At 39.4% G+C, this 25891-nt stretch overlaps 1 protein-coding gene across 1 annotated transcript in view; it reads left to right on the top strand.

Annotated features, from left to right (window-relative positions):
• Positions 1–25891, top strand: part of AIFM1 (apoptosis inducing factor mitochondria associated 1) — a 48566-nt gene that overhangs the window by 15318 nt on the left and 7357 nt on the right. Inside the window, 10 exon segments of the mRNA XM_037822876.1 lie at positions 11766–11864; positions 12822–12947; position 12980; positions 13052–13181; positions 14443–14533; positions 22358–22442; positions 23108–23184; positions 24120–24228; positions 24992–25099; positions 25534–25622. Of these exon segments, the coding sequence (XP_037678804.1) occupies positions 11766–11864; positions 12822–12947; position 12980; positions 13052–13181; positions 14443–14533; positions 22358–22442; positions 23108–23184; positions 24120–24228; positions 24992–25099; positions 25534–25622 (915 nt within the window).

Here is a 25891-nt window from a genome sequence, read left to right as displayed (position 1 = left end):
ATTATAGGAGCAACAGTCACTGGGGCAGGAGTTTATTATGTAAGATGCTCACACTAAAATATATTTGGGGGTAGGGTGGGTGAGACCATGGGACTAATGCGAACTTGAGTCATTAGAAAACAATGAAATATTCACAGCATGTGCTTAGTAGGTATTTATTAAAGGGACATTGTCAGTCACTAGGGAGTCCTCAGATCTCATTCTTCAAACTGTTTATGTCTGCTGGATATATCTAAAGCCATAAATTGAATGATTATTACAAAATACGGCATCAACCCTTTTTTGAAACTTTTGCCAATTTCATAATTATTTTTTGTGATGCTAAATTATATTGTGCTTAAGTGCTGCATACCTGATAGAAACAGTCTCATATAGTAAACATTGAATATGCAAATAAAAGTAACTTGAACACCATCCACCTTGAATCATTTTAGGTAAAAATGTAATTTTTGTGTTTTATGGGAAACAATTAACCTGACTGTTACTGTGCAAAGGCATTTTATTGAATGCTTCTGAGGAGATCTAAAAAGGCATAGAAATTGCAATATTCTCCCCACTCACCCCTACCTCGGTTTCAAAGTAAATTCATTTGGCAGTGCCCCTTTTTTTTTTTTTTTTTTTTTTTTTTTTTTAATCACCATTTTATTGAGATATATTCACATACCACGCAGTCATACAAAATAAATTATACTTTCGATTGTTTACAGTACCATTACATAGTTGTACATTCATCACCTAAATCAATCCCTGACACCTTCATTAGCACACACACAAAAATAACAAGAATAATAATTAGAGTGAAAAAGAGCAATTGAAGTAAAAAAGAACACTGGGTACCTTTGTCTCTTTGTTTGCTTCCCCTACTTTTCTACACATCCATCCATAAACTAGACAAAGTGGAGTTTGGTCCTTATGGCATTCCCAATCCCACTGTCACCCCTCATAAGCTACATTTTTATACAACTGTCTTCGAGATTCATGGGTTCTGGGTTGTAGTTTAATAGTTTCAGGTATCCACCACCAGCTACCCCAATTCTTTAGAACCTAAAAAAGGTTGTCTAAAGTGTGCGTAAGAGTGCCCACCAGAGTGATCTCTCGGCTCGTTTTGGAATCTCTCTGCCACTGAAGCTTATTTCATTTCCTTTCACATCCCCCTTTTGGTCAAGAAGATGTTCTCCATCCCACGATGCCGGGTCTACATTCCTCCCCGGGAGTCATATTCCACGTTGCCAGGGAGATTCACTTCCCTGGGTGTCTGATCCCACGTAGGGGGGAGGGCAGTGATTTCACCTTTCAAGTTGGCTTAGCCAGAGAGAGAGGGCCACATCTGAGCAACAAAGAGGCATTCAGGAGGAGACTCTTAGGCACAAATACAGGGAGGCCTAGCCTCTCCTTTGCAGCAACCGTCTTCCCAAGGGTAAAACTTATGGTAGAGGGCTCAACCCATCAAACCACCAGTCCCCTATGTCTGTGGTCATGTTAGCAACCATGAAGGTGGGGTAGGCAAATACCCCTGCATTCTCCACAGGCTCCTCAAGGGGGCACTAAATCTTTTTTTTTTTTTTTTCCTTGTTTTTCTTTTTTCTTTTTTTTTTTTTTTTTTTAACTTTCCCTTCTTTTTTAAATCAACTGTATGAGAAAAAAAGTTAAAAAGAAAACAAACATACAATAAAAGAACATTTCAAAGAGACCATAACAAGGGAGTAAGAAAAAGACAACTAACCTAAGATAACTGCTTAACTTCCAACATGTTCCTACTTTACCCCAAGAAAGTTACATAATATAGCAACATTTCAGTGAACTTGTTCCTACTACATCCATCAGAAATTAACAGACCATAGTCATTTCTGGGCATCCCCAGAACGTTAAATAGCTTATCTGTTCTTCTTGGATTATTGTTCCCCCTTCCTTGATTGCTCTCTACTGCTAGTTCCCCTACATTCTACATTATAAACCATTTGTTTTACATTTTTCAAAGTTCACATTAGTGGTAGCATATAATATTTCTCTTTTTGTGCCTGGCTTATTTCGCTCAGCATTATGTCTTCAAGGTTCATCCATGTTGTCATATGTTTCACCAGATCGTTCCTTCTTACTGCTGCGTAGTATTCCATCGTGTGTATATACCACATTTTATTTATCCACTCATCTGTTGAAGGACATTTGGGTTGTTTCCATCTCTTGGCAATTGTGAATAATGCTGCTATGAACATTGGCGTGCAGATATCTGTTCGTGTCACTGCTTTCCGATCTTCCGGGTATATACCGAGAAGTGCAATCGCTGGATCGAATGGTAGCTCTATATCTAGTTTTCTAAGGAACTGCCAGACTGACTTCCAGAGTGGCTGAACCATTATACAGTCCCACCAACAATGAATAAGAGTTCCAATTTCTCCACATCCCCTCCAGCATTTGTAGTTTCCTGTTTGTTTAATGGCAGCCATTCTAACCGGTGTTAGATGGTATCTCATTGTGGTCTTAATTTGCATCTCTCTAATAGCTAGTGAAGCTGAACATTTTTTCATGTGTGTCTTGGCCATTTGTATTTCCTCTTCAGAGAAACTGTCTTTTCATATCTTTTGCCCATTTTATAATTGGGCTGTCTGTACTATTGTCATTGAGTTGTAGGATTTCTTTGTATATGCAAGATATCAGTCTTTTGTCAGATACATGGTTTCCAAAAATTTTTTCCCATTGAGTTGGCTGCCTCTTTACCTTTTTGAGAAATTCCTTTGAGGTGCAGAAACTTCTAAGCTTGAGGAGTTCCCATTTATCTATTTTCTCTTTTGTTGCTTGTGCTTTGGGTGTAAAGTCTAGGAAGTGGCCTCCTAATACAAGGTCTTGAAGATGTTTTCCTACATTATCTTCTAGGAGTTTTATGGTACTTTCTTTTATATTGAGATCTTTGGTCCATTTTGAGTTAATTTTTGTGTAGGGGGTGAGGTAGGGGTCCTCTTTCATTCTTTTGGATATGGATATCCAACTCTCCCAGCCCCATTTGTTGAAAAGACCATTATGGTTCAGTTCAGTGACTTTGGGGGCCTTATCAAAGATCAGTCGGCCATAGATCTGAGGGTCTATCTCTGAATTCTCAATTCGATTCCATTGATCTATATGTCTATCTTTGTGCCAGTACCATGCTGTTTTGGCAACTGTGGCTTTATAATAAGCTTCAAAGTCAGGGAGTGTAAGTCCTCCCACTTCGTTTTTCTTTTTTAGAGTGTCTTTAGCAATTCGAGGCATCTTCCCTTTCCAAATAAATTTGATAACTAGCTTTTCCAAGTCTGCAAAGTAGGTTGTTGGAATTTTGATTGGGATTGCATTGAATCTGTAGATGAGTTTGGGTAGAATTGACATCTTAATGACATTTAGCCTTCCTATCCATGAACATGGAATATTTTTCCATCTTTTAAGGTCCCCTTCTATTTCTTTTAGTAGAGTTATGTAGTTTTCTTTGTATAGGTCTTTTACATCTTTGGTTAAGTTTATTCCTAGGTATTTGATTTTTTTAGTTGCTAATGAAAATGGTATCTTTTTCTTGAGTGTCTCTTCAGTTTGTTCATTTCTAGCATATAGAAACATTACTGACTTATGTGCATTAATCTTGTATCCTGCTACTTTGCTAAATTTGTTTATTAGCTCTAGTAGGTGTATCGTCGATTTTTCAGGGTTTTCTAGATATAAGATCATATCATCTGCAAACAATGACAGTTTTACTTCTTCTTTTCCAATTTGGATGCCTTTTATTTCTTTGTCTTGCCGGATTGCCCTGGCTAGCACTTCCAGCACAATGTTGAATAACAGTGGTGACAGCGGGCATCCTTGTCTTGTTCCTGATCTTAGAGGGAAGGCTTTCAGTCTCTCACCATTGAGTACTATGCTGGCTGTGGGTTTTTCATATATGCTCTTTATCATGTTGAGGAAGTTTCCTTCAATTCCTACCTTTTGAAGTGTTTTTATCAAAAAGGGATGTTGGATTTTGTCAAATGCTTTTTCAGCATCTATTGAGATGATCAATTGATTTTTCCCTTTCGAGTTTTTAATGTGTTGTAACACATTGATTGTTTTTCTTATGTTGAACCATCCTTGCATGCCTGGAATGAACCCCACTTGGTCATGGTGTATGATTTTTTTAATGTGTCTTTGGATTCGATTTGCAAGTATTTTGTTGAGGATTTTTGCATCTATATTCATTAGGGAGATTGGCCGGTAGTTTTCCTTTTTTGTGGCATCTTTGCCTGGTTTTGGTATTAGATTGATGTTAGCTTCATAAAATGAGTTAGGTAGTGTTCCATTTTTTTCAATGTTTTGAAAGAGTTTGAGTAAGATTGGTGTCAGTTCTTTCTGGAAAGTTTGGTAGAATTCCCCTGTGAAGCCATCTGGCCCTGGGCATTTATTTGTGGGAAGATTTTTGATGACTGATTGGATCTCTTTGCTTGTGATGGGTTGGTTGAGGTCTTCTGTTTCTTCTCTGGTCAGTCTAGGTTGTTCATATGTTTCCAGGAAATTGTCCATTTCTTCTACATTATCCAGTTTGTTGCCATACAGTTGTTCATAATATCCTCTTATAATTTTTTTAATTTCTTCAGGATCTGCAGTTATGTTACCTTTTTCATTCATTATTTTGTTTATATGGGTCTTCTCTCTTTTTGATTTTGTCAGTCTAGCTAGGGGCTTGTCAATCTTGTTGATCTTCTCAAAGAACCAACTTTGGTGATATTTATCCTTTCTATTGTTTTTTTGTTCTCTATGTCATTTATTTCTGCTTTAATCCTTGTTATTTCTTTTCTTGTACTTGGTTTAGGATTGGTTTGCTGTTCATTTTCTAGCTTCTTCAGTTGATCCATTAGTTGTTTGATTTTGGCTCTTTCTTCCTTTTTAATATATGCGTTTAGTGCTATAAATTTCCCCCTTAGCACTGCTTTTGCTGCATCCCATAGGTTTTGGTATGTTGTGTTCTCATTTTCATTCGTCTCTATATATTTAGCAATTTCTCTTGCTATTTCTTCTTTAAACCCACTGATTGTTTAGGAGTGTGTTGTTTAACCTCCAGGTATTTGTGAATTTTCTAAGTCTCTGATGGTTATTGACTTCTAATTGTATTCCATTGTGGTCAGAGAATGTGCTTTGAATAATTTCAATCTTTTTAAATTTATTGAGGCTTGTTTTATGTCCCAGCATATGATCTATTCTGGAGAAAGTTCCGTGAGCACTAGAAAAGTATGTGTATCCTGGTGATTTGGGATGTAATGTCCTGTAGATGTCTGTTAAATCTAATTCATTTATCATATTGTTTAGGTTTTCAATTTCCTTATTGGTCTTCTGTCTGGTTGATCTATCTATAGGAGAGAGTGATGTGTTGAAGTCTCCCACAATTATTGTGGAAACATCAATTGCTTCCTTTAGTTTTGCCAATGTTTCTCTCATGTATTTTGTGGCACCTTGATTGGGTGCATAGACATTTACGATTGTTATTTCTTCTTGCTGAATTGCTCCTTTTATTAGTATGTAGTGGCCTTCTTTGTCTCTCAAAACATCCCTGCATTTGAAGTCTATTTTATCTGAGATTAATATTGCTACACCTGCTTTCTTTTGGCTGTAGCTTGCATGAAATATTTTTTTCCATCCTTTCACTTTCAGTTTCTTTGTGTCCCTGTGTCTAAGATGAGTCTCTTGTATGCAACATATTGATGGTTCATTTTTTTTGATCCATTCTGCGAATCTATATCTTTTAATTGGGGAGTTTAATCCATTTACATTCAACGTTAAAACCGTGAAGGCATTTCTTGAATCGGCCATCTTATCCTTTGGATTATGTTTGCCATATTTTTCCCTCTCTCTATTAATATCCTTTATTGTACCCATACCGAATCTCTTTAGTACTGAACCTTTCTCCAGGTCTCTCTGTCCTGTCTTTGTTTCTCTGTCTGTAGGGCTCCCTTTAGTATCTCCAGTAGGGCAGGTCTCTTGTTAGCAAATTCTCTCAGCATTTCTTTGTCTGTAAAAAATTTAAGCTCTCCCTCAAATTTGAAGGAGAGCTTTGCTGGATAAAGTATTCTTGGCTGGAAATTCCTCTCACTCAGAATTTTAAATATATCGTGCCACTGCCTTCTTGCCTCCATGGTGGCTGCTGAGTAGTCACTAATAGTCTTATGCTGTTTCCTTTGTATGTGGTGAATTGCTTTTCTCTTGCTGCTTTCAGAACTTGCTCCTTCTCTTCTATGTTTGACAGTGTGATCAGTATATGTCTCGGAGTGGGTTTTTTTGGATTTATTCTATTTGGAGTTCGCTGAGCATTTATGATTTGTGTATTTATGTTGTTGAGAAGATTTGGGAAGTTTTCCCGAACAATTTCTTTGAATACTCTTCCTAGACCTTTACCCTTTTCTTCCCCTTCTGGGACACCAATGAGTCTTATATTCGTACGTTTCATATTATCTATCATATCCCTGAGGTCCATTTCGAGTTTTTCAATTTTTTTCCCCATTCTTTCTTTTATGCTTTCATTTTCCATTCTGTCATCTTCCAGGTCACTGATTCGTTGTTCAACTTCCTCTAGTCTTGTACTATGAGTGTCCAGAATCTTTTTAATTTGGTCAACAGTTTCTTTAATTTCCATAAGATTTTTTTTATTTAGTCTTGCAATGTCTTCTTTATGCTCTTCTAGGGTCTTCTTGATTTCCTTCATATCCCGTACTAGGGTCTCATTGTTCATCTTTAGTTCTTTGAGTAGCTGCTCTAGGTGGTGTGTCTCTTCTGGTCTTTTGATTTGGGTGCTTGGGCTTGTGTTATCCATATCGTCTGGTTTTTTCATATGCTTTATAATTTTCTGTTGTTTTTGGCCTCGTGGCATTTGCTGAACTTGATAGGGTTCTTTTAGGGTTTGTAGACCAGTTGAAGTCCTTATCTCTAATTTATCAGATCTACAGCTTCGTGGAGTACACTTTCTCTAACTAACCAGCAGGTGGCGTCCACGAGCCACCTGTTCTCCACAAGCCAGATCTCCCCTGCTTAGCCTTTTTGGTGAGTGGGGGAGTGAGTCTTGTGGGGCCCAATTGGTGTACCAAGCTTGCGTGTGTAGTTGGTGTTGCCTGCCCTGTATGTGGGGCGTGTTTCTGGGCAGTCGGGGAGGGGGGGTGGCCCTAACAATCAAATCTCCCTGATGATCCTGGAGTTTTAAAGCTGCTGCAATAGTCTAATCCTTCAGTTCAGTCCTGCCACAGTTTGTCTCTGCCACTGACCCACAAGTCTTTGGTATTGGCGTATGGCTCCTGAGACTTGCAAGTGGGCCCCTCTTCCAGGCTGTGCACCCCGGGTCCTCTGTTGAGGGATGACTGTGCTATGTCACAGGTGAGTGCCGTCCCCCCAGGGCAGTTCTGGGCTGCTGGGCTGTGTTGGGAGGCTCCCAGTCTGCTCAAATGATGGCTGAATGGGGCTCTGTTAATTCACACTGCTCCCCCTTCCCAGCTCTGGGACATTCAGCTGAGGTTGCAGGGAAGGCTAATGTCCATGCCCAGTTTTGTGGTGTGTGCCTGTTATTTGAAGCACTTCCGTCACACTGGGTTGTCTGGGGCAGCTCTGGGCTATGGGGCTGGCGATGGGCAGGAGTGTTTCCTGTCCACCAGGATGGTGGCTGTGAGCGGACACCCCCCTTTTCTTGGGAAGTTGTGTTGTTTAGTGAATTTTCTCAGCCACTGGAATATTGCCTTTTGTCTCAGAGCTCTCTTAATTCTGCTCTTGACTTGACGTGCCCAAATTTCAATTCTTTGAAGCTTTCTGTATTGAGCTTCTTAGAGTAATTGTTTTAGAAAAAGCAAAAAGGATTTAAAAAAAAAAAAAAAAAAAACGGCCCTCCTCAGAGATCTAATGGGTTATTGAAATGCTAATAGACAAAGCAACCAGGGCCATTAAAGAAAGGTGCACAGGGCAGAGAGATCAGCTTTTCTTCGGGATTTGCATATGCGCCTCAAGGCCTGATCTCCGCCCTTCCCCTTTCTGTGTTCACCAGAACTCCAAAAATCCTCTGCTTTTATTTTGGAGTTTTTCGTGTTGTTTTTATTCTATGTCTGTCTCCTCTCTGCTGGGCTGGCTGCTCTCAGAGTCTCTGGTGTCTGGCCTCAGTCTATCTATGGTTGGAGTTTGAATCAGTAGAATGAGTTTCCGATAAGAGCAGCCACTGCAGTTCTCCCTTCTCCTTCCTGGAGCTGACAGCCCCTCCTCCCTCGGGACTGAGCCTGGCAGGGAGGGGCGCGGGTCCCCTGGCCGCAAAAACTTACAGATTTCGCTGATCTCAGCAGTTCCACGTTTTCATGAGTGTTGTATGAAGTATGCCCAAAGACAGATTGCTCTGTGGTGTCCAGTCCACGCAGTTCCTGGCTTTTTACCTACTTTCCTGGAGGAGTAATGTGAGGATGCATGAGTCCAAATTCCATAGAGCAGGCAGCGAGCAGGCAACTCCAATGAAGTTCTTCAATGAACTCCTCAGGAGAGGCTGGCTGGCTGAAGAAGTGAAAGTTCTCTCTCTTCTGCCTTAAAAGTCTTCAACTCTTCCCTCACTTTTTGAGAAAAGAAGCTCTGAGCAGCTCAGCTCGCTGCAGAAGACGTCAAGCAGGAAGCCCAGTTATCTTCCAAGTGGCAACTTCTCTGCTCGCCCAGATAAACCTTAACTGAAGTCACCTCAACAAAAGGTCCTATTTACAATAGGTTCACCCCCACAGAAATGGATTAAGATTCAGGACACGTTTCTCTGGGGTACGAAGCTCCAAGTCGCCACACTGCCCCGCCCTGCCTTCCCCCGGAACAGGCAGTGCCCCTTTTTTAATCCCTAATTTGGTCAGGCTAGTGGCTGAAGTGGTACAAGCTAACTCATTTTTGTTGATTGCTTTCTTAAATGCTTCTCATTCGTAATTCAGGTACTACCCTCTGAGCCTTAATGTTTCCATTTCATCTCTATCTCTCAGTGTTTTCAGTCTGTTCCACCCCATTTGTTCAAAAATAGATTTAAAGTATTTGGGTTTGATATGTTTGTAACAATTTAAATCTATTAAACCTCTGGTTTGTTGCCATACCAGACTTGGCTGGCCTTCACAGAGCTGACCAGGCAAGTTCTCTTGATAGCAGGCCACAAGATAGGGCTGGTCACTGTTGCTGTCTTCCTCCTTAGAAAAATCTAAGAAGTGTAAGTCCTCTCAAGCCATTCAGTTAAATGCCTCATTGCCCTCTATATTTATCCAGAACTGGTAATAATAAAGCTACTATAGTATAGCATTTCCAGGTTAAGTGATAAGCTTTTGTCTCCCTACAGTTGTTATTGAACTGTTTTGTACAGTTTTTTGTTAGGTTTTTTAAAATCATGGAAAACTTGATCTAGGGTGGCTTAGAATTTTTCTCTCTGAAATTGGTATTTGTCTCAAGAGAACTATTAACTTAAAGTCAGAGTTCAGATTTGATGAAAATATGGCTGTAAGTCATAACTTTTTCCCTCATATGAGGAAATAGTCCTAATTTGAGTTTAAATCCTACTTTTGACAATTAAATATAAAAACTACTTTAGCAATTCCTGTATTGAAAGCTCTGTACCTTCTCTCCTTCCCTACCAAAAAAAGGGAGCAGCACTCAAAACAAGGAAGGTTTTTCTGAAATGTTTGCTTGGGGTCTATACTTTAAACCAGTGACTTTTTTTTTTACCATCAATCTACAGTAAGAAATACATTTTATATTAATCCATTATATAACTATAGACATATAAAACTAAAACTAAATATCAAATTAAATAGTGCTCTTACTGTGTGCAGTATACTCCAGTTTTCTGTCCTCTTCTATTTGTTTTTTTGAAATGGTGGTCACAACCTACCAAATTGATTCACAGTATTTAAAAAAAAAACTGATTTGACTGCTACCTAGATTTCAAATATGAACTCCTGATTGCCACGAATGTGAGTTTCTCCTCCTCTTGCTGATGACTTTCTCTGGGACAGATTCCTAATCTCAGTCCTCTGTTATTTGTCAGGGAGCAGAGCCAAAGCGGCCTTTAGAATATTTAATGAGATTTAGCATTTGGGCCCTTTGCCATTGTTCAACTGATAGGATCACATTGCTTCATGCAGAAAGTGACCTGTTTCCTTTCAAATTCTTTAAGTTGAATAAACACCACTGTGGTCATCTGTTCTGAAAAATTGTCTCCACTAATATTTTTCATAAATTTGTAGTTTTTCCTAACCTGACATGTATCATGTCATTATATTGGAAATCTGTACAAACCGAGAATATAAGAACCTTTGGGGAAAAGGCAAATTTTGATTTTGTGTCTCTAAACTTATATCAGAACATTTCGCTTCAAAGCTGATATACCTATAACAAACCTCATTTTTTCCCTCTCCCCACTAAACCTCAAGATATTTCTTGGTCAGCTCTTCCCCTCATGTGTGGAGCCATTAGGATACCTGAGCTGAGCTTAGGCTATTTTTGGATACCTTTCTCAATGTGAACATGGCCCCAGCTTTTTCCTCTGTTCACTCACTTTAACCAGATCTTTTTACGTAAAATCCCTTTCTTAAAAGAAATATTGTTTTAGGTATGGGGAAGTGCTAGACTTGCATATAGTATCCTATGCCAAGAAAAAACTAACTTTCTGAAATTAATGTTAATTGAATTCAGTTTATTAATTTGATGAATTTAGCTGTAAATTCAAGGAATAGTCATTGTCTTTTAACATCCAGAACTTTCTGTTCCATTCATCTCAATGTTAAAATATTTCCACGCTGATAAACTTTAAGCCTAGGTTTCAAGGTCCAGGGCCCTATTGTTGCACTTTGCTGAATGGACTGCTGTGTAAGGGGGTAATAGAAGTATTCTTAGGACATGTTTTATGATACTTCCTCAGATTGTCTTTACTTTCTCCTGCAATTAGTTAATAATATGGAATTTCATCTGACATGTAGTCATTTAAATTCCTTTCTTGTTGGTCCTGGGGTACAAAGAAGTAGAAGTGTAGTAAAGAAAACAAATCATTCTTGCCCACAGCTTGCTTTTTTAATCTTCAATAACTAAAATCTAGTGCTGTATGTTTAAAAAAACTTGTCAGATGGGAAGGGCCCTTCAATTTGAAAGGATAAAGATAAACTAACTTTAGACATTTAAGCAAAGTGTTTGATCCTTAATAAATAATCTGTGTATAGTATTTCTTAATAAGACTCCTCCCTCACAGTTTAGAAAAAGGATGGACAATTGAGGGAAAGATGAGTTACTCTGTAAGACATGTCCCTGTGTTTCAGGGCATTATCTGAGTACCTTGTAGTTCCCCAGAAAAACTTAAAACATCTACCAGGACAACTTATGTTCCTACTTCCTATCTAGGATCATAGACATTGATTTCATAGCTAGTGTCCAGTGTAGCCCAAACCCCCTTTCTATACTTGATCTAATTAAATTTAGTTCTTCCTAGTACTTTATTCTTCTATTGTAAAATGTTTTCATTTTTTCTTTAGCTGTACCTTCAGAATTAAATATGAGGACAGTCTTTTACACAGAACCTAAAAAAAAATCAAACTGGAACATTTTCATTTGTTTGCCTGTATTTTTTTTCACACCAAGTGTGTACAAACCCAATATAACTTTATTTTATAATTTTGCCTTAGTGGTTTTAACATAGAGGAATTAATCTCATGGAGACAAAAGCTTATCACTTAACTGAAAGATAATGATATTATAAATGGTATGAGCAGGCTGTATGGTGAAATACATTTTCTCCGTGTTTGCATCCACAGGCCTACAAAACTATAAAAAATAACCAAAAAAGATACAGTGAAAGAATTTCAGGGTTAGGGCTGACACCAGAAGAGAAACAGAAAAGGGCTACATCATCTGGTGAGTATACTGCTCTCACTTTGATTTGAGACTCAGTATATGAAGGGAAGTTTATAGAGACGTTAGGCACTATGCATTAAGAATATCTTGTAGAAGCAATGATGCTGTGAGATTGTAAACTTCCGAAAACAATGGTGTTTACCCCAGAAATGAGAACGATTTTTAAAAGTCTTAGTCTGGAACTTGGGTTTAAGAATAAAATTAGTGAAGACTGATTGATTGTTTTTCCTTATATTAGAAACTCTTCAAAGGCAAACTTTTTTAAAAGGCAGGCTTAGAAGGAGATGAAAGCCATTTTTTCAATGAGGAAAATTTGAGGTTTTTGGAGTTTTGGGTTCTTGTAGATATATTTGTTTGCCTAAAGTGTATTGCCCTGGCCATCACTTCTATCCTAAATGATTCACTTGATTTTTCGAAGAGGACCATTTTAATCCTTTGATAAACCAAACAACTCTCAGTGGGTGATTTGTATTGCTTTCTTCAATGATACCTCCTTGTTCTTAAACATTGTATAATCCGAAATGACCTGCTGGGTTTTCCCCCTTTCTTACTAACAAAATGTGAAAGTGAGCTTGATATTTTCCTCTTGGTCACTAGAAAGTTAATGAGAAGGGCAGAGGCAGTGACCCTTGTACTTCCTAATGTATCTTAGAAATAACTAAATAGTTAAGCTAGGCTGTGGTTATAGCACAAAATTAATGAATGAATGACGTGGGCCAAATCATTCACCTCCTTTTTGGTATTTTTCACTTTGAAATGAAAGGGATACTCACTTTTCCTCTCCCATCAGGATGCTGTGAAATTTATTTGTATTAAGATTAATGTGACTGCAGTATTTTGCTAGCTTTATATTAAGGATTCAGGCAAGTGTAGGGTGATTTTCTTTTTTTACTAGTAGTGACAAGGAATCATCTGAGATGTTAAGAGGATTCACCTTGTCTGGTCTATTGCTTACCGCTTCAGAAGGAGAACCAGTTCCTCAAGTCAGGGTACCAAGTCACGTTCCTTTCCTGCTAATTGGTGGAGGCACAGCTGCTTTTGCTGCAGCCAGATCTATCCGAGCTCGGGATCCTGGGGCCAGGGTAAGGTGCATATTATTTTGCTTGGCACAGAGAGTAAGTCTGCAAGCACTTAGCCAATGTGGACACTTTGACATTTGCCTCTTCAGTGACTTGACTCTGATAAGTATTATTTGTATCTGAAGATCCCGAGTTGCCATACATGCGGCCTCCTCTTTCAAAAGAACTGTGGTTTTCAGATAATCCAAATGTCACAAAAACACTGCGGTTCAAGCAGTGGAATCGAAAAGAGAGAAGGTATGTACACATACATAAAATGGGCCTGACTAGTATCTTAAACGAAGCCCAGGGAGTGGGTTAGGATTCTGCCTATCCCCTCATGCAGTGCATAGGAGGGATGACTTGCTTGCACACTGGAGTCCACTGTGGTGCACAGTTGGTATAGTTTAGAGGCAACAGGCAAGAGTCATGAATTGTTACCAGCTCTATCAATAGTTGAAAGTGAAATGTTGGCCCCGAAGTACTAATGCTCCTATTTCCAATACTGATGCTTTATGATAGCTTCTCTAGGGAAGATCACTTTGACTTGTGTTGTCATTTCTTTATACTTGCCTAGGCACGTCCCCATGAAAGCAAAAGAAAAGAAACTCTAGCACCACTTTCTTTGGCACACTAGCCAGCATTCAGAATTGTGAGGGTAGAGTAGGAACAGTATGAGAAAGAGCTTCTTTATTAAAATGTTTACACAAGAGACTTGGAGATACAGGTCCAGAAGCCTTTTCCTTCAAAAGGACTCCATAGATCTCTTGAGTCCTGTATCATGTTCTTTGGGTTCCAATTTGTTCCCCATTACCACTCTCCTTGATACTGAACTAAATTTTGTAAATCTGCCTACTTCTCTCACCGCCACTATTATACTCCATTTTCAAGCAGTATGAATACTTTTAATTAAGTTAGTTATCACTTAATCATTGTCTTATAGTTAATACCCTACTGTTTGAGGTGAAATCATCTCAAGAGCTAGAACTAGTTGTTCCATTGACCAGCAACATTCTGGACAACTTTTCTGGGTGTATATGTAATACCAGTTCCTTGGGCACCCCTCTTGTTCTTACTTTGAGGTGAACCTAAATCGAGAGCATGATTTATTAATCTTGGCACTGTTGACATTGGAGGTCCAGACAAAATTTTTTTCTCTTGGGGCCAGTGGGGCAGGGGCTGTCCCATGCATTGTAGGATGTTTAGCAGCATCTCTGGCCTCTACCCACTAGATGATAGTAGCATCCCCCACTCCAGCCGAGTTTTGTGACAACCAACCAAAAATGTCTCTAGACATTGCCAAATGGCCCCTAGGGGCAAAATTTTCCCCAGTTGAGAGCCACTGATCTAAAATACCTCTGTGTAAGCAAAGCATGACCAAAATTTAGTGGTCTTGGAGACTTACTCTGGAATAATGTTCCTAAAATTACTTTTATGATGGAAACAGTTTTACTTAAGCTATGGAGGAAGTGGACAGCAATTCCAGGTGCTTATAACATTTTCCCTCTTCTCTGTCCAGCATATATTTTCAGCCGCCTTCTTTCTGTGTCTCTGCTTAGGACCTGCCTAACATTGAGAATGGTGGTGTGGCTGTCCTCACTGGGAAGAAGGTGAGCTAGTGGGCTGCTTCCTTTGTCAGGCTCTGCATATGTGCACATATGGATAATGAGTGTGGTGACTGTTGCAGTCCCACCATTTATGTCTGTCCTGCCACTGTAGTTCATCAAAGAAGGGTCGAGGCATTTTAGGTTTACTGTTGCCGATCTGCACTACTTAGTGTGTCCTCCTGGGGAAAGCACTGGTATCAAAGGCTAGGGTTGCATGCTGACTAAACTTTCCTAAGTAAGTCAAATTGTTGGGACTGTGACCCTAAAACAGCTGTTAACTCTCCTGATTTGCTTTTCTGCCCTTCCTTCTTCCTATTTTTCCCCACTAAAATTTCTTTGACATTGATGACAAGAGATTGATAAAATGTATATTATTCAGAATAGTAGAATAACTCAGGCATAGCTCAGTATGGAAAATATTGTTTGATTTTACACAGGTGAGTGCCTGAGTAATGGGGCACTTACTGGAGGGCCTTTGTGGGGTCCAGGGAAGGTTTTGTTTTGTTGTATTAGGCTTTGTTTTTGTTAATGAGAAATACCAGAGCATGTTTGTAAGCTAATGGGAATGTTCCAGTAGAGAGGAAGGGGTTATGTGAAAAGAGAAAACCCCAGAAGAGATGAGATCCAGAGCACAAGTGAAGAGATTGGCTTTAGATAGGGACAGTTCCACTTCTTCCACTGTAATGGAAGCTTAGGCAGAGAAGATGATAAAGCTTTGTGGATAAGCTGGTAATGAGATGTTACGTAAGTATAACACACATGCCCTGACCTGTAGGGACTAATAGCATTAGGCAGAAACATGAACAGATAATCATAAAACATAGATATTTAGTAAGAGAGAGATGCACAGTGTATTGTGGGAATAACTGGGTAGAGTTCCCAGCATAGTGAGGGTTTTAGAGAAAGCTTCCTGGTGAGAAAGTTTTAGAGAATGAGGAGGCATTAGCCAGACTAGAGAAGAGCAAAGAACATTCATATACAAGAACAGTATAAACAAAGGCAAAAGGGTATGAAAAAGCATGTTTGATGCAGGGAAATACAAGCAGCTAGGTACTGATAGAGCAGAAAGTTAAGGAATGGCAAGTTAAGGAGCAGCAAGAGATGACAATGGGAAGCTATGCTGGGGCCTAATCATGGAGAGCTTTGTCATGTGAAAGAGCTTGATCTTTATCCTACAAGCCTTGAGGAGCTGCTGAGTAGTTATAGGCAAGGATGTCAAACGTTTGGATTGAATTCTAAGTAATTCTCTATTTAGCTATGAGGAAGATGAATTTCAGGGGGACAAGACTAGAGAGAGACCATTTTGAAGATGATTGCAATAATCAGGCAAAAGATAAGAGCCCAAATTAGGATAGTAGTGGTGGTGGTGGTGGTGGTAGTGACAATGTTGGAGATGAAAGTAAGAGCAAAAATTTGTATAGTGCCTATTATAATCTTGTAGGCACAGTTTTAAATGTTTATGTGTATTCTTTTATCCTCACAGTAATCTTATGAGATAGTTACTAATAGTATTCCCATTTTATAGAGAAAAAATTGAGATTAAAACAAGGTTAAATAACTTGTCCAAGATCACACAGCTAATAAGTGGTGGAGACAGAATTTGAGCCCAGGTCTGTCTGACTTCAGAAGTGGAACCCAAGTGTTCTAGTTTGCTAATGCTGCCGGAATGCAATGCAAAACACCAGAAATGAATTGGCTTTTATAAAAGGGGGTTTATTTGGTTATTCAGTTACAGTCTTAAGGCCATAAAGTGTCCCAGGTAAGACATCAACAATCGGGTACCTTCACTGGAGGATGGCCAATGGCATCCGGAAAACCTCTGTTAGCTGGGAAGGCACGTGGCCAGTGTCTGCTCCAAGTTCTGGTTTCAAAATGGCTTTCTCCCAGGACGTTCCTCTCTAGGCCTCAGCTCATCAAAAATGTCACTCTTAGTTGCTCTTGGGGCATTTGTCCTCTCTTAGCTTCTCCGGAGCAAAACTCTGCTGTCAAAGTCTATCTCCAAAATGTCTCTGTAAGCTGAAGCTCCTCTCTCAGTTCCAGTGCGTTCTTCAAAGTATCCCTTTTGGCTGTAGCAAGCTGGCTCCTTCTGCCTGAGCTTACATACTGCTCCAGTAATCAAGGCCCATGCTGAGTGGGTGGGGCTACACCTCCATGGAAATTATCTCATCAGAGTTATCACCTACAGTTGGGTGGGGCACATCTCCATGGAAACACTCAAAGAATTCCAGTCTAATCAGCACTAAAATGTCTGCCCCACAAGATTACATCAAGGAATATGGCTTTTTCTGGGGGGCATAATATGTTCAAACTGGCACACCAGCCATTCTGATTCCAGAGCCCAAGCTCTTAATAGCATCATCATCATATTGCTTCCTGATAGAAAAGTGATAAAAAGCAGGGGATGAACTTGAGGCATGCTTAGAGGCAAACTTGACAGGTCTTGGTGATTTTTTTTTAAAAAACTTATCTTTTATGACCAGTTAATAAAATTTTTAATAAAATTAAAAGGTGAAAATGTAAGTTTTTACAAAATAGATAATTAAAGTTTTTATTGTAACATATATATAGCACAAAGTCTTGTATTTTCCAAGTCTGTTCAATAGGGAAAGAATAGTCTCTTCATCAAATCATGCTGGGACAAATGGAAATCCAGATGCAAAAGAATGAATGTGGACCCTTACTTCTCACTATTTACGAAAATTAATTCAAAATGAATCAACGACCTAAATATAAGAGCTAGTACTATAAAACTTTTATAAGCAAACATAGGGAAATATCTTTAGGACCTTAGAGTAGGCAATGGATTTTTACATTTTACACCAGAAGCACAAACAACAAAAGAAAAAATCTGAAAAATAAGATCTTCATCAAAATTTAAAAGTTTGTGCATCAAAGGACATGAACAAGAAAGTGAAAAGATAACCTGCAGAATGGAAAAAATATTTAGAAACCATGTATCTGGTAAGGGTTTAATATCTAGAATATATAAAGAATTCCTATAACTCAATCATAAAAAGATAAACAACCCAACTAAAAAATTGTCCAAGGATTTGAATAGATATTTCTCCAAAGATGGTATTCAAATGGCCAATAAGTATATGAAAAGATGTTCAGCATCATTAGCCACTAAGCGAAATGCAAATTAAAACTATGAGATACCACTTCACACGTACTAGGATGGCCATTATTTAACAAAACTGAAAATAACAAGTGTTGGCAAGGATGTGGAGGAATAGGAACCCTTGGGCATTGTTGATGGGAATGCAAAATGGTGTAGCCATTGCAGAAAACAGTTTGGTGGTTCCTCAGAAAAGTGAACATAGAATTACCATATGACCTAGCAATTTCACTCCTAGGTATATACCCCAAAGAATTGGAAGCAGGAACTTGGACAGGTATTTGTTCACAAGTGTTCATCACAGCATTATTCACAACAGGCAAAAGGTGGAAGCAACCCCAGTGTCCATCAACTGATGAATGGGTAAACAAAATGTGGTATATCCATACAATGGAATGTTATTCAGCTGTAAAAAGGAATGAAGTTCTGATACATGCTACAACATGGATAAGCCTTGAAGACATCATGTTGAAAGAAATAAACCAGATATAAAAAGATAAATATTGTATGATTTATCTTCTATGAAATACTTAGAATGAGCAAATTCATAGAGACGGAAGGCAGAAGAGTAGTTATGGGGCTGGTAGTGGGGGGAATGGGGAGTTATTGCTAAACGAGTATGAGTTTTGGTTTGGGGTGTTGAAAATATTCTGATAATAGCAGTGAAAGTTACACAATTTTGTCAACATACTTAATATCAAAGAATTGTCCACTTAAAATGGTTAAAATGATCTTTATGTTACATATATTTTACCACAATTAAAAATAATCTTTTTTTAAAACTTGGCATTTTAACCACATATTTGTGTACAATTCAGTAATATCAGTTACATTCACAATATTGTGCCACCATCAACAGTATCCATTACCAAAATGTTTTCATTACCCCAGACAGAAGCTCTTTACACATTAAGTAATAACTCAGTAACTCTCCATTGCTCTAGCCCCTGATAACCTGTACTCTACATTCTGTCTCTATGAAATTTGCTTATTTTAAGTACTTCATGTAAGTGGAGTCATACAATATCTGTCCTTTTTTGTCTGACTTATTTCACTCAAAATGATATCTTCAAGGTTCGCCTGTGTTGTTGCATATATCAGAACTTCATTCCTTTTTTATGGCTGAATAATATTCCATTGTATGGATATACCACATTTTGCTTATCCATTTATCTGTTAATGGATCCTTGTGTTGCTTCCACCTTTGGCTATCATGAACAGTGCTACTATGAGAATTGGTTTACAAATATCTGTCCGAGTCTCTGCTTTCAATTCTTGTGGGTATATGCCTAGGAGTGGTATTGCCAGGTCATATGGTAATCCTATTTTTAACTTTCTGAGAAACCACCAAACTGTTTTCCACAGTGGCTGCATCATTTTATATTCCCACCGATAAAAGCTTTCCCATTTTTCCAAATCCTCACCAACACTTGTTATTTTCCGTTTTAAAATAATAGCCATCCTAGTGGCTATGAAGTGGTATCTCATTGTGGTTTTGATTTGCATTTTCCTAATAGATAATGATGTTGAACACCCTTTCTTGTGTTTAATGGCCATTTATGTATCTTCTGTGAAGAAAAATCTATTGAAGTCCTTTGTCCATTTTTTTAAATAGGGTGGTTTGTCTTTTCATAGTTAGGGCTCGCCAATTGATAATTGAAGGTGGTAGATAAGGGAGAGGGAGGAAGCAAGGATGACTTATTTCCAGCTTATATGTCTGGGTGGATGGCAGTGTATCACCAATTGAGAAAGACATTACAAGAAAAAGAGCTAGTTTAAGGGGGAAGATAAAATTCAGCTTTGGACTATTGCATTTGAAGTGGAATAGCAGTGTGGAGATGTTTTAGTCAGGTTGATATATGACTGTGATGTTCAGAGTCCTGTTCTGGGCTGGAGATAGCAATTTGGGAGTCTTCCATGTGTGGGTAGAGAGTGAGGTCTTCCAGGGAACACTTACCTGTTGAGAAGAGGAGCAGGGCAAGGATGGAACACTAGGAAACCCCAACTTTTAGGAGGCATGCTTAGGAAAAAGAGCCTACAAAGGAGACAGACAAAAATAAAGAGAAGTAGGTGGGCCCAGGAGAGGGTGATATTCCAGGAACCAAGTCAGAGAGAGTTTCAAGAGGAACGTGATCTACAGTGTTACTGCAGCAGAGGAATCTGGTAAGAAAAGAACTGTAAAATGTCCCATTAGATTTGGTGGCTCAGATATCATCATAAAGTTGGAAAAGAGGATAAATTACTTTTTCAAAAAAGTTTAAATGAGAAAAGGAAGAGAGCAATTGGACAAAACTTTGAGGAAAACAGAATCAAAGTTGAAATTTCTGGTATGGGACAGACTTAAGAATGTTAATGGGCTGAATGTGTAAGGTATCTGGAGAAAGAGAATAAGAGAGAGAAGGTGGGGATGAGTGGATGACTGATAGGGCAAGGTTCCAGAAGAGGAAGGCATGGATAGATGTCAGGCACAAGTGGAAGGGTTATCCTTAACAGGAAGGATGCCTCTTCCCAGAAGCTGGAAGAAAAGAGTAAAGGTGGATATGGATACATTTTTACTTGGGGATTGAGGAAGTGGGAGCCCTGATGGGAAACTGAAGAAGAGCCCATCTAATGGCTACACTTGTTTTCTCAGTAAAATAGGATGCAAGGTGGTTATCTGGGAGTGAGAAGTGTGGGGTCTCGTAGCGGGATTGGATTGTAGGGAGCTTACCAGGAATAGATTGAAGGAGGCTGAAGAAGCTACTCATCCATCAGATCTCAACTGATACGTCATTGCCCCTGGAATGCTTTACCCAGTCCTCCTAGACTAGATCACATACACCTGTCGTGTGTCCCTAGAGCAACCTGTACTACCTTATCATAGCATTTTTCACTCTTGATTGTTGCTTGTGCTGCTTAAATGGACTTAGCTGCTAGACTCTGGAGGCAGGGAAGATACCTATCTTTCTCACTAGTGTGTCCCCAGCACTTAAGACAGTGCCTGACATATAATAGGGCACTTAATAAAGTAGGTGCCTAATGGATATCTCTTGAATGAATGGTCTCACAGGAAGTAAGTAGTGGAGCAGAGACTAGAATGCCATTTTCTCTTGATTCTGAGGCTCAAGCTTTTAACAATAACAAAGAGTAGGATGCAAGGGAATTAAGGGTATTAGTAAGAGAATAGTTTGGATGATCCACCATTGGCCTAGATTATACAGGGAGCATAAAACAAAAACATTTAAGAACAAGTATAAGTGAGAGTGATAATGGAAGAAAGCTCAAAGGATGGAAATAAGTAGGGTATTTGAGGTAGAAGTGGTTTTAATTGATAACAGTATTCCAGTTATGGCTCAGAAGAGAAGCATGAGCTAGGGTCCAAGGTCTTCAGTGAATGAGGGGAAGGGGCCAGGAGGTGGCTGGAGAACAGCAGAGTGAAGGGCTGTAGGGTGGTGTCCCTCAGAAGAGGACTAGAGTGCAGGAGTCCAGAAGCAGCAGCAATAGCAGCAGCATCAGGAAGCCTGGAAAATGCCAGCACCCCCTCCTGGCCTTATGATGTGGAGACTGGATGAGTGAGCAGTCTGCGTGTAAATTAGTCTCAGGGGAGAGCTGAGTTTCAGTGAAGGCCGGAAGTTGGAGAAAGCATTCCTTAAAAATGTTGAGAACTTAAGGGAGTTGTTAACAGAGTCAACTGGAAAAGGCTGTCTCTATTTCCCATTTTCACAATTTCACAAATCAGGCAGGAACTTTGGGACCATAGTGACTTGATCTAATGTTGGCTGATTAGGAAATGTTGGCCACTTAAAAGAAACTGGGTAACAGGAACTATGGCGCCAATGGTTATTTAGAAACGGTTTCTTAAGGATCACTTTAGGCAAAAGGTAATTTGTGAGATACCACTTCACATCCATAAAGATGACTATTGTTTTTAAAAAGACAGAGAAAATAATAGGTGTTGGAGAGGATGAAGAGAAATTGGAGCTTTAATGTGTTGTTGGTAGGAATGTAGAATGGTGTAGCCCCTGTAGAAAGCAATATGGTGGTTCCTCAAAAAGTTAAATATAGAATTACCATATGAACCAACAATTGCACTTCTGATATGTACCTGAAGAAAATGAAAACAGGGTCTCAGACAGATAGTTGTACACCAGTGTTTATAGCAGCATTATTCACAATAGCCAAAAGGTGGAAACAACCCAAACATCATTCAACAAATGAATGGATCAACAAAATGAGATACATACACAGTGGAATATTATTCAGCCATAAAAAGAATGAAATTCTGAGACATATTGCAATATGGAAGAACCTTGAAAACATTATGCTCAGTGAAATAAGCAGGACACATAAGGACAAATACTGTATAATGTCACCTATAAGAGATGTCTAGAAATAGCAAATCCACAGAGTCAGAAAGTAGACTAGAGGTTACCAGGGTGTGTGTGTATAGTGTATGGGTATGGAATGTTTGTAAATAAAATGAAATAAACAAATAAATTTGAAAAGCTAATTTATTTCATTGGTACTAACTCCTAATAGGTATGGGGTTCCTTTTGGGGGTGTTGGAAATGTTCTGGAATTACTTTAGTGGCAGTGGTTGCACAGCATAGTGAATATACCAAAACCCACTGAACTGTATATTTTAAAATGGTAAATTTTATGTTTTGTGATTTTATCTTTAAAAAATGTTAAAGCCAATTCATCTCGTCTTTTTTTTATGACTTCACCAGGTGGTACAACTGGATGTGAGAGGCAACATGGTGAAACTTAACGATGGCTCTCAAATAACCTATGAAAAGTGCTTGATTGCAACAGGTGAGTCTTTCTGGAGACAGCTTTCTTCCCTGATACAGCTTATTCAAGTCTTAGAGTTAGGCCTTCCCTATAGAAGGCATTACTGCAACTTAAGAAGACAGAAACCGAGACTCTGAGGTGGGTACCTTCTTGGTGCAAAGCCTGGCTAACTACAAGTGTCCTGGATCAGTAGCCCTTCTGGATTATCCATGCTGTTCTGTCCAGTGAAGGCGTGGATATGTATTGAAAAAAAGTTGCCTTCTTTCTCTTCTTGCTTAGACCTTTGCCCTGTGCCCTGAAAGTGACATAGCCTGGTGGCTTCATTGCCAGGTCCAATCAAAAATCAAGATAGGAGACTGAAGCAGTTGCTTAAACAAACATAGCTGTGATATCTGGTAAATCCTAAAGAGAAACTGGAAGCAAGAAGTGAAGCCTTTGTCTGTCTATGGAGAGCGGGGAGGGGCCTTGAAGAAAGACTCTCAAATCTGCTTCTCAAAGGAAATTGATAAAAGCCGGCTGTGAGGCTAGTTATAGGAAAACAAAACCGTATATCCTGTTGATGCTGCTGTGGCACCAGCAGGGAGCACACACACCACAGCCTGAAAAGAAGACAGCTCCTCTTTTGTGGGGTGATTGTTTGAGTAGCTCCAGCTTGTTAGGCTAAAGGGGTTTCTTCTTATTTCCAGGAGGCACTCCAAGAAATCTGTCTGCCATTGATAGGGCTGGAGCAGAAGTGAAGAGCACAACAACGCTTTTCAGAAAGGTAATTGTCTGCTTTAGTGCCTGCTTTGTGTTTTGTTGTTTTAAGAGACAGTGTAATCCTGTGGTCCCCAAGTACCCACCTGGGATTTGGGAGATCGAAGTTCTATTTATGGCTCTTCAGCAACTTGTTATCTGGCCTTCAGCAAGTCGAATCCTCTCTTTATACCTCAGATACCTCACTCAAGTGTTTTAAGCTCCTAGGAGAAAAATACATTTAGGGTTTTTTATTGCTTGCTTTAATTCCTTCTGATTGCCCTTCCATAGTTGTTTTTTTCTGATGCTTTTGATTCATTGGAACTCCTTATAGCCTCTTGGCATTTTTTTATTGTGAGTGTTGTTGTGGAGACTGGGAAGGCAAGTTAAGAGTACCCAAGTGGAAAAGGAAAAGGGGTTGTGCTTCTTAGCACCATGCTTTGTTTATAAAACAAAACGGCTATAATTTTCCAGCGACTATTGTAGATATTTGATAAGATTTGTATTATCCTTTAAGTTCTTGATAGAACAGGGTTTCTCAGCTTCAACACCACTGACATTTGGGGCCAGATAATGCTTTGTTGTGGGGACCGTCCTGTGCACTGTAGAGTATTTAGAGCATCCCTGGCCTTTACCTGCTAGGTATCAGTAGCACACCCCGCCCCCAGTTGTGACAACCGAAAGTGTCTCCAGGCATCGCCACATGTGCCCTGCTGGGAGGGGTAGCATGGGGACAAATTTCCACCAGTTGAGAACCACTGTTGATAGAAGGAATGTTACAAATAACAATGAAGAAAGAAATTTACATTAATAACGGAAAGCCTTATAATTGAGCCACTTTATACTAAGAGAGATTTCATCTGCAAATTACTGTTGTCAAAGATTTAGAGGAAAATATTTCCTAGTATTATTATCTTGTGTCCCTTTGGGAAATCAGTGGACTAAATTGGCATGACCCTGCAGATTGGAGACTTTAGAGCCTTGGAGAAGATTTCAAGGGAAGTCAAGTCAATCACGATTATTGGTGGGGGCTTCCTTGGCAGCGAACTAGCCTGTGCTCTTGGCAGAAAAGGTGAGTATTGGAGAGTGACCTACTTTCTTCCCCTAGTCTTATATCACATACTTTTTGGTGGACTCTCACAAATTCCAGAGATGTATCTGCCTGGATCTGTAGAGTTTGATTAAGATTTATATAGTAGAAAACTAAGCACTGAGACTAGTTCTGGTGAGGGAACCCTTGATGACTTTGAAAAGCTGCCATCTGAGCAACTTAGCAGGGATGCTTTCCTTCCTTTCTGCTAGCCCCAGACCAGGACTCCTTAAAAACAAAAAAAATAAGGAAAGTTTGTCATTAAGATGGTAATGGCCGTGTAGACTACCAAAAAGTATGTATCATTTAACTGTTGCTCCCTGTAAAGTCAAAAACTTCCTTCAGACACATGATGGTTCCCAGTTCAAGTTTGACTATTTCGTGGCAACCATTTTTCGTAAATTATCTTTCAGCTATGTGAAATCATGCCCTCTTGTCAGGAGGGTGCAGAGATCTCAAAGCATTTGTGTGAGCCTGAAGTGACTGCTTGGGTGTAAGGGCACTGAGTTCATAGTGTGTGGTTTAATCCGGGGACAACAGTTTTGGCACCTATCATATTTGCATTATGAATGAACTCTAGCACCAAGGCCCTCATGCCCCAGTGCCCCACGAATGGGAACTCTGGCCTGGATTTCAGCTTTGCCCTGTTGAATACATGGCTGTCTACTCCTGCTTTACTTCTCTTTGTGTGTTCCTAAGATTGGCTTTTGCCTCCAGCTATACCTACTCTGTTACTTCTTCTCAGCTCAAACCTTGGGCACAGAAGTGATTCAGCTCTTCCCTGAGAAAGGAAACATGGGAAAGATCCTCCCCGAATACCTCAGCAGCTGGACCATGGAAAAAGTCAGACGAGGTAGAGAGACGATTTCTACTCTATATGCCACTCTGTTTCCTAAGGCAAAGTTTGCTTCTTTGTGGACCCCCTTGACATAAGCCATTATCACCCAGCAGATGAAACATTTCCAGCATCCTCCAGACAACCGTGTTTATGTAGATGTTCTGAATCAGAGGCTCCAAATGCTTCCACGTGCTAAAAATGAACTGTGGGTTTAGGTTCTTGCAGCTCTCTAGCGTGGCCTGTGTACTGATGATTGATTTTTTCAATGGAATTCCTTCCTTTCTGCTAGCCCCAGACTGGGACTCCTTAGAAATAAAATAATAAGGAAAGTTTGTCATTCAGATGGTAATGGCAGTGTAGACTACCAAAAAGTATCGTTGACCTTCCCTACTTGTCGTGAAGGTGGTGGGCTCACCCATCTCAGCCTCGGGTCTTGCTTGCCTTTGCAGAGGGGGTTACCATGATGCCGAATGCTATTGTGCAATCAGTTGGAGTCAGTGGTGGGAAGTTACTGATCAAGCTGAAAGACGGCAGGAAGGTAAGGAGGGGGAGACGGGCTGCCAAAAGACCTTCCAGTTCTTCTCTTCTCTTACTTCATTCTTCTCCTTCACTTAACTCTAGTAGATATGTTTTCTTGCCAGCTATCATTAGATTGTCATCATTTTCTGAATTAACTATCCTGTTAAAATAGGGAATGATGAGAGCCAAAGTAGACACTGTAAACCACTTTCCCTTTGGCCCTTCCTACTATGTCATAGATTTTGAGTCCTTACTAGGGTAGTAGATTTCTTAGATGATATGAGGTAT

This window comes from Choloepus didactylus, chromosome Y (genome assembly GCF_015220235.1).
Source record: "Choloepus didactylus isolate mChoDid1 chromosome Y, mChoDid1.pri, whole genome shotgun sequence".
NCBI classification, from domain to species: Eukaryota; Metazoa; Chordata; class Mammalia; order Pilosa; family Megalonychidae; genus Choloepus; species Choloepus didactylus.
This window is presented reverse-complemented; position numbering and strand designations above follow the sequence as displayed.